Source organism: Erythrolamprus reginae, chromosome 4, assembly GCF_031021105.1.
Source record: "Erythrolamprus reginae isolate rEryReg1 chromosome 4, rEryReg1.hap1, whole genome shotgun sequence".
NCBI classification, from domain to species: domain Eukaryota; kingdom Metazoa; phylum Chordata; class Lepidosauria; order Squamata; family Dipsadidae; genus Erythrolamprus; species Erythrolamprus reginae.
This window is the reverse complement of record NC_091953.1, coordinates 61,932,283-61,945,142: the sequence shown is the minus strand read 5'-3', so window position 1 is coordinate 61,945,142 and position 12,860 is coordinate 61,932,283. Positions and strand designations below refer to the sequence as shown.

The 12,860-nt window shown below is 38.2% G+C and overlaps 1 protein-coding gene across 2 annotated transcripts in view; it reads left to right on the top strand.

The window, feature by feature from the left end:
• Positions 1-12,038, top strand: part of ERG (ETS transcription factor ERG) — a 48,972-nt gene extending 36,934 nt beyond the window's left edge. For both annotated transcript variants that reach the window (XM_070750434.1, XM_070750433.1), the window contains 4 exons: positions 4,392-4,460; positions 6,133-6,189; positions 8,793-8,840; positions 10,075-12,038. In XM_070750434.1, coding sequence (XP_070606535.1) covers positions 4,392-4,460; positions 6,133-6,189; positions 8,793-8,840; positions 10,075-10,595 — 695 coding nt within the window. In that variant the 3' untranslated portion in view covers positions 10,596-12,038. The remainder of the gene's footprint in view (positions 1-4,391; positions 4,461-6,132; positions 6,190-8,792; positions 8,841-10,074) is intronic.
• Positions 12,039-12,860: the final 822 nt, after the last annotated feature.

Sequence of the window (12,860 nt, the reverse complement as noted above, 5' to 3'; positions counted from 1 at the left end):
TCCCTCCCTCCCTTCAGTCCTTCCTCTCTTACTCTCCCCTTTCATAAGTTTCCTTCCTTCCTTCCTCTGTTCCTGTCCCTTCCCCCTTTCTTTCTTTCTTTCTTTCTTTCTTTCTTTCCTTCCCTCCCTCCATTTCTTGCTTTCCTTCTCCTTCCTCCCTTCTTTCCTCCCTCACTCCCTTCTTTCACTCCTTCCTCTCTTACTCTCCCCTTTCACACCTTTCCTTGCTTTCTTTGCACCCTTCCTCTTCCCTCTGTCCCTTCCCTCTTTCCTTCCTTCCTTCCCACCCTCCGTCCATTCATTCACCCATTCCTCTCTTGATCGCCCCTTTTACCATTCCTTCCTTCCTTCCACCCTCCCTCCTTCCTTCATAGCTCGCCCTCGCCTTTCTTCCCTTCCTTCCAGATGGGAGTGCCCCCTCAAGACACCCGCCCGACTGCTGGTACCCTGATTTTTCTCTCCCCTCGTCCTTTCCAGCTCTTCGCCATTGGCTGCCGGGTGTGGGATCTCCCTCCCCCCTCCCCTTGCTAGAAAGCACATGGTTTTGTCAACAAGAAGGGAGAAGTGCCAAGGAGCCGTAAATAAGCCTCGCTCTGCCTGACCGATGCCAGGAGGATCTTTCTTTCCCTTGTCACTCCCGCTTCTTTCTTTCTCCTGGATGAGTCCACACAATCGGCTTAACCCAGTTCCTGAAATAGCCTATGGCAGTGCTTCCCAACCTTGACAACTTGAAGATATCTGGACTTCAACTCCCAGAATTCCCCAGCCAGCATTTGCTGGCTGGGGAATTCTGGGAGTTAAAGTCCAGATATCTTCAAGTTGCCAAGGTTGGGAAACACTGGCCTATGGGACCACCTCGCTTGGCGTGAAGCGGGAAATGATTTCATTTTTCATTTCATTTCATTTATTTAGATTTGTATGCCGCCCCTCTCCGCAGACTCGGGGCGGCTCACAACAGAATAACAGAAGACAATTTCATCAAATCTAAATTTCTACTAAAAACATTTTTAAAAAACCCCATTTTCTAAGCACACATACATACACACATTCCATTCATAAATTGTATATGCCCGGGGGAGATGTCTCAGTTACCCCATGCCTGACGACACAGGTGGGTCTTAAGGAGTTTACGAAAGGCAAGGAGAGTAGGGGCAGTTCTAATCTCCGGGGGGGAGTTGGTTCCAGAGGGTCGGGGCCACCACAGAGAAGGCTCTTCCCCTGGGGCCCGCCAACCGACATTGTTTAGTTGACGGGACCCGGAGAAGGCCCACTCTGTGGGACCTAATCGGTCGCTGGGATTCGTGCGGCAGCAGGCGGTCTCGGAGATATTCTGGTCCAGTGCCATGAAGGGCTTTAAAGGTCATAACCAACACTTTGAATTGTGCCCGGAAGTTGATTGGCAACCAATGCAGACTGCGGAGTGATGGTGAAACATGGGCATACCTAGGTAGGCCCATGACTGCTCTCGCAGCTGCATTCTGCACGATCTGAAGTTTCCGAACACTTTTCAAAGGTAGCCCCATGTAGAGAGCATTACAGTAGTCGAACCTCGAGGTGATGAGGGCATGAGTGACTGTGAGCAATGAGTCCCGGTCCAGATAGGGCCGCAACTGGTGCACCAGGCGAACCTGGGCAAACGCCCCCCTCACCACAGCTGAGAGATGTTTTTCTAATGTGAGCTGTGGATCGAGGAGGACGCCCAAGTTGCGGACCCTCTCTGAGGGGGTCAATAATTCCCCCCCCAGGGTAATGGACGGACAGATGGGATTGTCCTTGGGAGGCAGAACCCACAGCCACTCCGTCTTATCCGGGTTGAGTTTGAGTCTGTTGACACCCATCCAGGCCCCAACAGCCTCCAGGCACCGGCACATCACTTCCACCGCTTCGTTGACTGGGGATGGATGGCTTGGCGACTTAAAATAGTTTTAAAATGGCGGGGGGGGGGGGGGGGGCAGACACTTAGGCTGTATGGGGCCCCAAAATTCCTGATGGTGGCCCTGCCCATCTCCCCCATGCCTGGCGGTATAGGTGGGTCTTGAGTAGTTTACAAAAGACAAGGATGGTGGGGGCAGTTCTAATCTCCGGGGGGAGTTGATTCCAGAGGGCCGGGGCCGCCACAGAGAAGGCTCTTCCCGTGGGATCTGCCAAACAACATTGTTTAGTCGACGGGACCCAGAGAAGGCCAACTCTGTGGGACCTTATTGGTCGCTGGGATTCATGCGGTAGCAGGCGATTCCGGAGGTACTCTGGTCCAGTGCCATATAAGGCTTTAAAGGTCATAACCAACACTTTGAATTGTGACCGGAAATTGATCGGCAGCCAATGCAGGCTGTACAGTATATAATAAGATAGGGAGAGCATCAGTAATATGGGTTCTAAAGTTCTTTTCAATTCCCTAAAAATAGTTGCATACTGGCCAGATGGCTGTGAAGGGCTGTTGCCTTCTAATTGTGACATGAAAAGGGAGTTTGTAACTTTTTCCCCACAACCCTTAGTAGAGCCTGATCCATTATTGAATCTGAGGTTGGAGGGGTTGCCATCTTCTTTCCCACCCGTGTTGACCCTATTTGATTTTGGACAATTATACAGACAAAAAAAATTGTGTTTTCATTCCCTTCACATAATTGATTTCCAACATTCTCTTTTGTTTGGAAAGAATTGTAGGATAGGAAAACATACAAAGCATTCTTTCCAGCTTTGTTATCATTAGTCACTAAAACAGATTTTTGCATTTTTTTCCCCCTGTGTAATGAAGCAAAATTTATGTCTCTCTGTATGTTTCTGCTCTCCCATCCCGTTTTATTTCTGTATATCTGTACATATATTCACCAAGAAGTACATCATAGACTACAAACATTCTGTTTGGAGGCATGAAATAGGAAGAGGAGATGGTCAGCAATATTCCTTAGCTCCTGTCAAACTGCCTTTCCTGTAGACATTTGCTGAAGGAGTTCTCTCTACAGCTCATCTTGATCTAGCCATTGTTAATTTTTTCTTTCATCAGCTGCTGTTTTGCTAATACACAATGAATTTGGCCCCTCCTGTTCAATTGTCAGCAGTTATTCTGCTAACATACAAGCAAAATCCCAAACCTTTGTATATAATTTATTTCCACTGATCTTTTGGTTGAAAGTAATAGAAAATTTCTAAATTAGGTAATAAAAGGATAAAATAATGCTATAATAAAAAAAAAGAACAGAGCAGGAACGACACAGCTTTAGCATACAGCCAATTGTAAGAAGTGAAAAAGATTGTGTGGAGGAAGATATATCACTTTGGAATTGTTTGCTTTTTAAAATGAATTTCAACCCATAGCAAAAATTCTTTTAGGCCTTAATGTACACATATCTCTTATGTGTGTCACATTGTTTAAAAAAACTTGAGACTGATCTTCAAAACATTATAGAAATTCTTCTCAAATAAGGATGGAAAAATAAAGGAAGTAGCTTTTATTTGGAAAAAGGAATAAAGCAGCACAATTTCATGTTTTAATATTTTTCTTCTGCAGGAATTTGTTAGATTGCAATTTTATTGCTTTTCCAATAATATAAATAAATTGTTTATATTCCACAACAATATATATATATATATGTGTGTGTGTGTGTGTGTGTGTGTGTGTCTGTGTGTCTGTGTCTGTGTCTGTGTCTGTGTGTTGAAGATACTGCCATGCACTACATCTAGCTTAACATACATATCTTGAAATGTAAACTTTAAAAAAAGGATAGGATATTTTTATTGTGGTCATGCAAACTATTCAGTTGAGGATATTTTTAAAACTGTTGTATATTATGAATATCCTCATTAAATTTACTTAAACTTATTTCAGTTTTATAATGAAAACTCATCAAATAGCCATAATCTGACAGAAAATGCTATCATGTAACTTTCTCATAACTGTAGTTTTGGGGAGGAATATCCATTTGTTGGCAGTGTCACATCTCCATTCATTAATCTAATTAATACACGTATGCATATAATAAATTGGAACTTTTTTAACATGAGAAAAAAGAATGTAGAATCATAAAGACTACTATTTCCATGATTTTAATTGTAATAATAATTCAACTTTAATTTTGTTAATTATCTTGGTCCTTTACTATGCAAAATAGAATAGTATCATACAAATCAAATGAACACAATATAATGCAATGCAGTGTGATGCAATGCAATAATAGACAGATAAATATCAAATAACTCCAGGAAGGTATTTTTTTAATACAGTGGCAATTAAGTAGACTGCTGTAGAATAATGTTGAATTTTATATTGTGGTGAATATTTTGCCCTCAGGAATACTACTAATTTCAAGAGCTACCAGATGACAGACATTTGGCCTAAAGCAGCATTCCTATTTTCTATCAGATCTACTTATAGTGATTTCTTCTGCACACAGATATGCCTTATGAACCAGCCAGAAGATCAGCATGGACAAGTCATGGTCATCCTGCTCCTCAATCGAAAGGTAAAAGATATAGTGACTGAAAATCCAGTGGAAGTCCCATGACTATTTCTAAAGCACTCCACATTCACAAGTTTCAAACTTAAAACAATCAAAATAATATAAGAGCATATTATGTAATAACTTTGATCTTCAAGTTTGCTGGAAGTCAGGTGGCATACACATTTCATAAATAATAACACTTCAGTCAGATGTGAAAGACCAGTGTTTTTCAAACTTTTTTCTTCCGGGGAACCCTTTGGTGTTGTCAGATTTCTGGCGGAACCTGTATCGTGTGCCAGTACTGTTTATGTCCTTTCAAGGCGAACCTTGAACATTAAGGAGGGAATTTAATTAAAAGAATATGTATGTTTACAAAATTAGAAAAAAAACTTTTGCAACTTTTTTTATTATTGATATTAGTTACTAACAAAATACCACATTTTATTCATTTCTCCTTCCTTCCTTCCTTCCTTCCTTCCTTGTTCCCTCCATTTCTCCTTCCTTCCTCCTTCCTTTTTTCCCTTAGTTCCTTCCTTGTTCCCTCCATCTTTCCTTCCTTCCTTCCTTCCTTCCTTGTTCCCTCCATTTCTCCTTCCTTCCTTCCTTCCTTCCATCCCTCCTTCCTTCCTCTCCACTTCTCTCTTTCCCTCCCTCTCTTTCCCCTTTCTTTCTTTCTTTCTTTCTCTTTCTTTTCCTTCTTTTCCCTCTCTCATTCTCTCCCTCCAGGTCCCTCTCATTTCTGTGTACCTCTCCCTCTCCCCCTCTTCTCTCTCTCATTTATTTCTCCTCCCTTTTTGCTCTCATTACACTCACTTCATTTCTGTTTTTCTCTCTCTTTCCTCTTCCTTTCCCTTTTTCTTTCTCTCCCTTTTCTCTCTCGTTTATTTCCCTCTTCTCCCTCTCTCATTCTCTCTCACCCCTACCAAAAAAGAAACAGAGAACAGAGGATCAGCAGGGGTGGGTGTGGTCCAGAAAGCCAGAGCAGCCGGGTGGCACAAAGCTCTGACCCAAGGGGGATTCTCCCTGCCGACAGCTTGGTTGCTGGTTGCAGCTGTCGGGTGGGGAGAAACAACGTTCTGAGAGGAGGTGGAGGCAAAAGCAGAGTAAGGCGAAGGCGAAGGCGAGGGCTGATACTCCTGGTCATTTTTTTTCTCATTCAGTCACAGAACTCCTGGCTGGCCCTTGCAGAACCCCAGTTGAAAAACACTGTGATATACTATTAATAGGGAATTGCTATTCTAGGTGCCCCTTAGCTAATGAACCCAACTAATGAGCAAATACCTTCATTTACCCCATATTGATATTTATTTATTTATTTACTTACTTACTTACTTACTTACTTACTTACTTACTTACTTACTTACTTACTTACTTACTTACTTACTTACTTACTTATTTTTATTTATTTATTGGTAATTTTGCTATAAAAACTAGATAGGCATAGTGCAAAAAACAGGCAGGTACTTTAGTCATATTGGACAAATACCAAGAAAAACCATAACAAAAATCCCTATATCTATTCCTTCACAGTGCCTGCTGTTCTGAATTTAATATTAGATTTAATATTCTTTCTGTGAGATGGTTGTTATTATTATGATTAAAGTACCAAGTACCTCCTCTCCAAATAATATTCACTACATCTCTCTTTGACACAGATGGTAATAAAGGTTTTGCTTTGGTTTTCTGTTTTTAGCTGCCCAGGCATCATCTTCAGCTGTGACCAAAACAGAAGATCAGCGTCCTCAGTTGGGTATGTCTTTGGTTGTGCATATATTGTATCCTAAAGATGATAGAAAATGGTCAGTACTTTATACTTAGTGTGAGCAGTATGTGCAGGCAATAGCCATTTTATATATACAGTGTTCCCTCGATTTTCACGGGTTCGAACTTCGCGAATAGCCTACACCACGGTTTTTCAAAAAATATTAATTAAAAAATACTTTGCGTGTTTTTTTCTATACCACAATTTTTCCTGCCTGATGATGTCGTACATCATCGCCAAACTAATAATTTTTGCAAATAAATAACAAAAAAAAATTATTGTTAATAAATAATTATATTTATAAATATCAGGATTACTAAGTGTCTTATTCAATGGTGAATACCAGTAATAATGGTGAGTAAATGGTTGTTAAGGGAATGGGAAATGGTAATTTAGGGGTTTAAAGTGTTAAGGGATGGCTTGTGATACTGTCCATAGCCAAAAATGATGTATTTACTTCCGCATCTCTACTTCGCGGAAATTCGACTTTCGCGGGCAATCTAGGAACGCATCCCCCGCGAAAATTGAGGGAACACTGTACCACGGTTTTTCCCACCTGATGAGGTCATATGTCATCGCCAAACTTTCGTCTGCCTTTAATATTTTTTTTTAAATAAACTTTAATAAATAAACATGGTGAGTAATAATCTGAATGGTTGCTAAGGGAATGGGAAATTGCAATTTAGGGGTTTAAAGTGTTAAGGGAAGGCTTGTGATACTGTTCCTAGCCAAAAATAGTGTATTTACTTCCGCATCTCTACTTCGCGGAAATTCGACTTTCGTGCGCAGTTTCGGAACGCATCCCCCGCAAAAAGTGAGGGAACACTGTAGTCATAAACTAAATATACTGTATTATCTACTGTTTTTCAAATTACAGTGGTACCTCTACTTAAGAATGCCTCTACTTAAGAACTTTTCTAGATAAGAACCAGGTGTTCAAGATTTTTTTGCCTCTTCTTAAGAACCATTTTCTACTTAAGAACCCGAGCCCGGAAAAATTTCCCAGGAAATTTGAGAGCGGCACGAAGACCTGGCCAGCTTCCTACAATTCCACATTTAATCCCGGCCATCTCAGACTTTTCTGAGCTGCCAGAGGAGCTTTTCGGTGGTGCTCCTACTCTCGCCCACCTGGGTTTTTCTCTCTCTAGCACAGTGTATGGAAGGCAGCCTCCCACCAGGAGTATGGGAGGTGCATGCTCCTCCTCACTGCCTCAGAATCTCTCTCTTTTTTAAAGCCTTAAAGTTTTGGATTTTTTTGATTCCCCTCACATCACCTTCTTCCTTCGGCAGTGACTGTCCTCCTCCTCTTCTTTCTCCTCCTTCTCCCACCCAAATTCCAAGCTTTTATATCTTTCCTAATGGGTTTGCACGCATTATTTGCTTCGACATTGATTCCTATGGGAAAAATTGCTTCTACTTACAAACTTTTCTACTTAAAACCTGGTCACGGAATGAATAAAGTTCTCAAGTAGAGGTACCACTGTATTTAAAATATGAAGATAGCTGCCATGCAAGTAGTAAAATAAATAAATACTGTGCAAAACCTGCCTACTAAATTGAAAATGGTATAAGGTCTTTGGCTCTGCAGTAGCATCTCTCGATTGGGATCATGAATTTTATGTTGCACTGGTTCTATACAAAATTCATTATTTCAATATAACGATAGAAATAAAAATAATTTTAACTATAATGGATTGTCATGGAGAGGCGAAAAAACTTGGTTCTTTCTGTATTATTTTGGAATCTGACCCTTTTCCTGGTTAAATTCCTAAAATATTAGGTTTGTGGAAGGGGTCAAATATACTATATCTCTGTTAAAGATATAGTGTGTGTGTGTGTGTGTGTGTGTGTGTGTGCATGTGTGAACTCCAGATCTAAAAGAACTCAATTACAGTGTAACAGATGGACACTCTATTATAACTTACCTGTCAGTGTAATTGCAATAATGCTAGAAGATGAATTAAGCCACTTAATTCTGTCAATTACTCTTCGTGCCTCAAAGCCCTCATATTTCTGTTATGATGGCAATAAAACTGATTAAATTGACCTTACCTGACAAATCATCATAACTTAACTAAGGAATACAAGTAAGCACAAAGAATTTTGTTGTAAACCTGTCTGTAGTTACTAGAATGAATTCCCTTTTTATGACCCTACAGTGTAATCCCTTAATTTGGGGTAGAGTTGGGGTGAGTAGATGGAGCTGAATATTTATGGAATGGATGCTTTCCTGACACCATGCAAGGTTTACTGCAGATATGTTTTTCTTTGAGCCCTAGAAGAGAAACGTCTGCTGTTATCCAGGACTGAATTTTCAACCTTCTTAGCAGGAGGTGAACATCTTCACCACTAGACCACTATGCCGCTATATCCTATATATATAGAGTATAAAACTATATTATATAGTTGCTTCAATATGAATATCTAAATGTATTTGTTTTAACTGATGGAAGATTTACTTTGTCTATAAATAGAGATTATCTAAATTAGTGATATTGTGATCATGCATATTAATCCCCTGCATTTAGCTTGGAAATATTTTTAGATTTTTTACATACTTTTGGCTTATGTCTATTTTTATCTTGATTTAGATCCTTATCAAATTCTTGGTCCAACAAGCAGTCGTCTTGCAAATCCAGGTATGATAAAATATTAATGCTTTAGCAATTTTACCTGAAAATAAGAAATGTATTAATTGCCCCAAAGATCAGAATGATGATAGCTGGTATTCCTGTATTCCATGATTCTGTCATTTTCATCAAAATCATGTTTAATTTCAACTATAGGAGAAAAAGTGAAAGAAGAGAAGTCTTTACCAATATATCTACCAATATGTCACTGAGTGTTTTTGAAAACCTGCTCATTTTCAGACTTGTTAATATATCATTTGTTTGTTTGTTTGTTTGTTTATTCAATTTTTATGCCACCCTTCTCCTTAGACTCAGGGCGGCTTACAACATGTTAGCAATAGCACTTTTTAACAGAGCCAGCATATTGCCCCCACAATCCGGGTCCTCATAAAACAAGTATAGATCCTAAAACTTTTAGTGTGGCTGCTTGGGATCCTACCAATATGACCTGAATCACTTTAAACAACAATTAATAATGAGAAAGTGTTTATATGAAAATTATTCCTAGATTTACATAAGTTTACTAATAAAGTTTATTTCTGATTTCTTTGTTATCCTGGTACAAATCCATCATAAAGACTGTCTGCTTCCAATTCAAAAGTAAATTACTATCAGCAAAGGTCCCAATAAATCATGGCCATGCTGAAGAATAAACTTATAATGTAAATCAATACATGGTGGGAATTGGATTTGTTACTATGTACTGTTTTTATTGTTGTTGTGAGCCGCCCCGAGTTTCCGGAGAGGGGCGGCATATAAATCCAATAAATCTAATCTAATCTAATCTAGTGCAAATTGTTAAAACTTTTAGCTTAAAAATAAGTACTTGATAAGTAATTTGATCTTCCTAAGTAATAAAGAGTAAACATTGTCTTCTGTGGAACTTGACTAGCTATAGTACCTTACTTTAATGGGGTTAAACTTTAAAGTTCACATTCATGGATGTGTACAAGGGATTGGAGTTGCCATGAATTGAAGACCTTTTTTGCTTTTCTCATAAACACACAGAAGACAGCTTGGGATGAAAGTATGCTATATAAATAATTGTGATATCGTTGCATATCTTTGGTCCCCTCGTATATTTCTTGTCTTGTCCAAGTAGATGAATCAGCTGAAGAACAGGGAAAGGGCAGCCTAGAGGTCTATGTAGATTATGGACCACTGTTTCATACATTTACTAGAAAAATTTTGTATTCATTTCTAATAAATGTCTCTAATGATTCTTCTTTTTCCCTCCCTACAGGGAGTGGGCAGATACAGCTGTGGCAGTTTTTGTTAGAGCTTCTGTCAGATAGCTCCAATTCTAATTGCATCACCTGGGAAGGTACCAATGGAGAGTTCAAGATGACTGACCCTGATGAAGTTGCACGGCGCTGGGGGGAAAGGAAGAGCAAACCCAATATGAACTATGACAAACTCAGTCGTGCTCTTCGTTATTATTATGACAAAAATATAATGACTAAAGTCCATGGTAAACGTTATGCCTATAAATTTGACTTCCATGGAATTGCTCAAGCCCTTCAACCACATCCTCCAGAATCATCCATCTATAAATATCCATCAGACTTGCCCTACATGAGTTCCTATCATGCACATCCCCAGAAAATGAACTTTGTTGCTCCTCATGCTCCTGCTTTGCCTGTTTCTTCCTCCAACTTTTTTGCTGGACCCAGTCCCTACTGGAATTCACCAACTGGAAGCATCTATCCCAACACTAGGCTCCCAACCACTCATATGCCGTCTCACCTTGGCACTTACTACTAAAGAGGGAAGAATATTTTAAATGGTATGTTTTCCTGGAATACAAGGAATTATAACCAGCAAATCTGAACAGAATGTGCCTGAAAGACTGATAATACTGCCCAGGATATAAAACAAACATTTTTATAGAGAGAGATATTAAAAAATGTAAAGCTATGTTGACATCAGGTCTAAACATAAAAGAAGAAAATACACATCTAGATGTAATAATAACTAGAACATGGGGCCAGAAGAAATTTATAAGATTGCTATGTATTTTTTCATATCACAGTAAAGAAATACAAGGATATTCTATTCCGAACTTGGATGCAATAGATGAATATATAAATGGATAAAAAACTAACTGTATTTTTTTTTACAAAAAAACAAATATGTAAAAAGTGAGATAAATATATCTCTAGAGCAGACCGTGTTGTGGTTGGGATAAAATGGCTTGTATTCCATCAAGAGGTAGGGATCAGATATTTCAAAACTGTGAACACAATACAAGTTAAAGTTTCTTGATAATTGTTACAAAGCTCTGAGCCAAACATTGGGTTTGAGGATGTGCTAAGGGCAAGTGCATGATTGTAGACTAAGGGTTCAAATATCAGGAAGTTCTTCTATGAAAATCCTGTTGCAATAAATAAGAGCTCACTGGAGTACTATTAAAACCCTGTGTGTGATAAATGTAGAGGGAAGGAATAGGAGAACTTGAGGTGATAAAGATGGAGGAAAATGTATTTTTTTGATAGAGGGGGAAACTGACAGTTTTTGAAGAATTATTTGCTTGGACATGACAAATACCATAGTATGTATTAAGCCATTTTCAGTATTATTAAAGAAAAACAAAGCTTTTATTTTTAAGTCAAAAGAGGGAAAAATAGTGATAATCAAAGTATGCATCTCTCTATAAAGATATTAAACTGGAATTGTGTGCTATTTAAAATAACATTTCAAACCTCATTCTTCTTAAGGGAAGTTGTTGTCTACTAGTTGAAAAGGACAAAACCCAATTGCCAATAGACATATTTGTTAGGCAGCGCCAGTTTTTCTTTCCGAGTCACGAACGCTGTGCGTTTGTCAGAATGAATTATACAAGTCAGTGTTATTTTTTCTTTTGATATAATAATTATATAACTTATGCATTTATACACTACGAGTTGATCTCGGCCAACCAAAGATAAAAAAAATGACAATCAGAAATACTGTGGCCTTGAATTTTAACTCTGTATGCTTCATGTTTACATTATGAATTTAACTAGTTCTTAGAAAGCAGAATGTATGTAATAAAATAAGCTTGGCCTAGCAATTCAGATTCTCACTGTTGCCTAAATTTTCATCTTTTTAAAAAAGAAAAAAAGCAATTGGTTTTGTTTTTGATAGAGTAAAAATAAATATTTTTAAAAATTGTTTATAAACTTGAAATACTTCTTTTAAAAATGAAATAAAAGAAATTGGAATACACTTTTTCTTCACCCCTTAAAATTCAGTTCTAACAGTAATTTGGCAAACCAAATGAGAATGGTCTCCAGACTAGATGTGGAATTGACAGGAGTTCTGAAAAGGCATTTGGTTATTGCAGAATTTCTGATGTGCTTTTGTTGTTAATGTTGATCTGGAAATCTGAAAATATTCATAATCCTAGGATTTTCTTTATATATAAATCTAGAGCAGAATTCCTCATTCCATTATATAGATTGCTGCCTACTACATCACATTAATTTTCAATGTGTTGATATCATGTTGTACAAATGTCAATGATAATAAGGAAGATTAAATGATAATTAACCAGGGGGGGGGGAGACTATATATTCGGTATGTCTCTTATTTCTACCTTAAAGAACTGCAGCCAAAGCACTTCTACCTTTCTTATAGACACATACTACTTTTGCTTCCTGCTTCCTTGTTCAACAAGGCCACCTTCTCTGCCTCTCTCCAGTATTATACTGTATAATAAGTCTATTCTCTGTTTTAAAAATGTATTTATCTATATTTTCCATTGGCACAAGGAACCTAAATAAAATTATGGCCAATTTAAAAACTTACACAAAAAAAGAGTCCAAAGAATACTATTATGGGTTTTATTCTGAATAAACTCGGATATTTAAAATTAAATAAAATTCCTTGTTACAATGGGTTTTATGATATGGGGGACTAGCATTCATCTGTGATCAATGTATTCAGAGATATGATCTTCTCCATGCATACATACATATTTATTGAGACCACTTTAAGTTTTTTTATTTAAAAAATTCACATATCCACTTTATCTATGCTTCCTATATA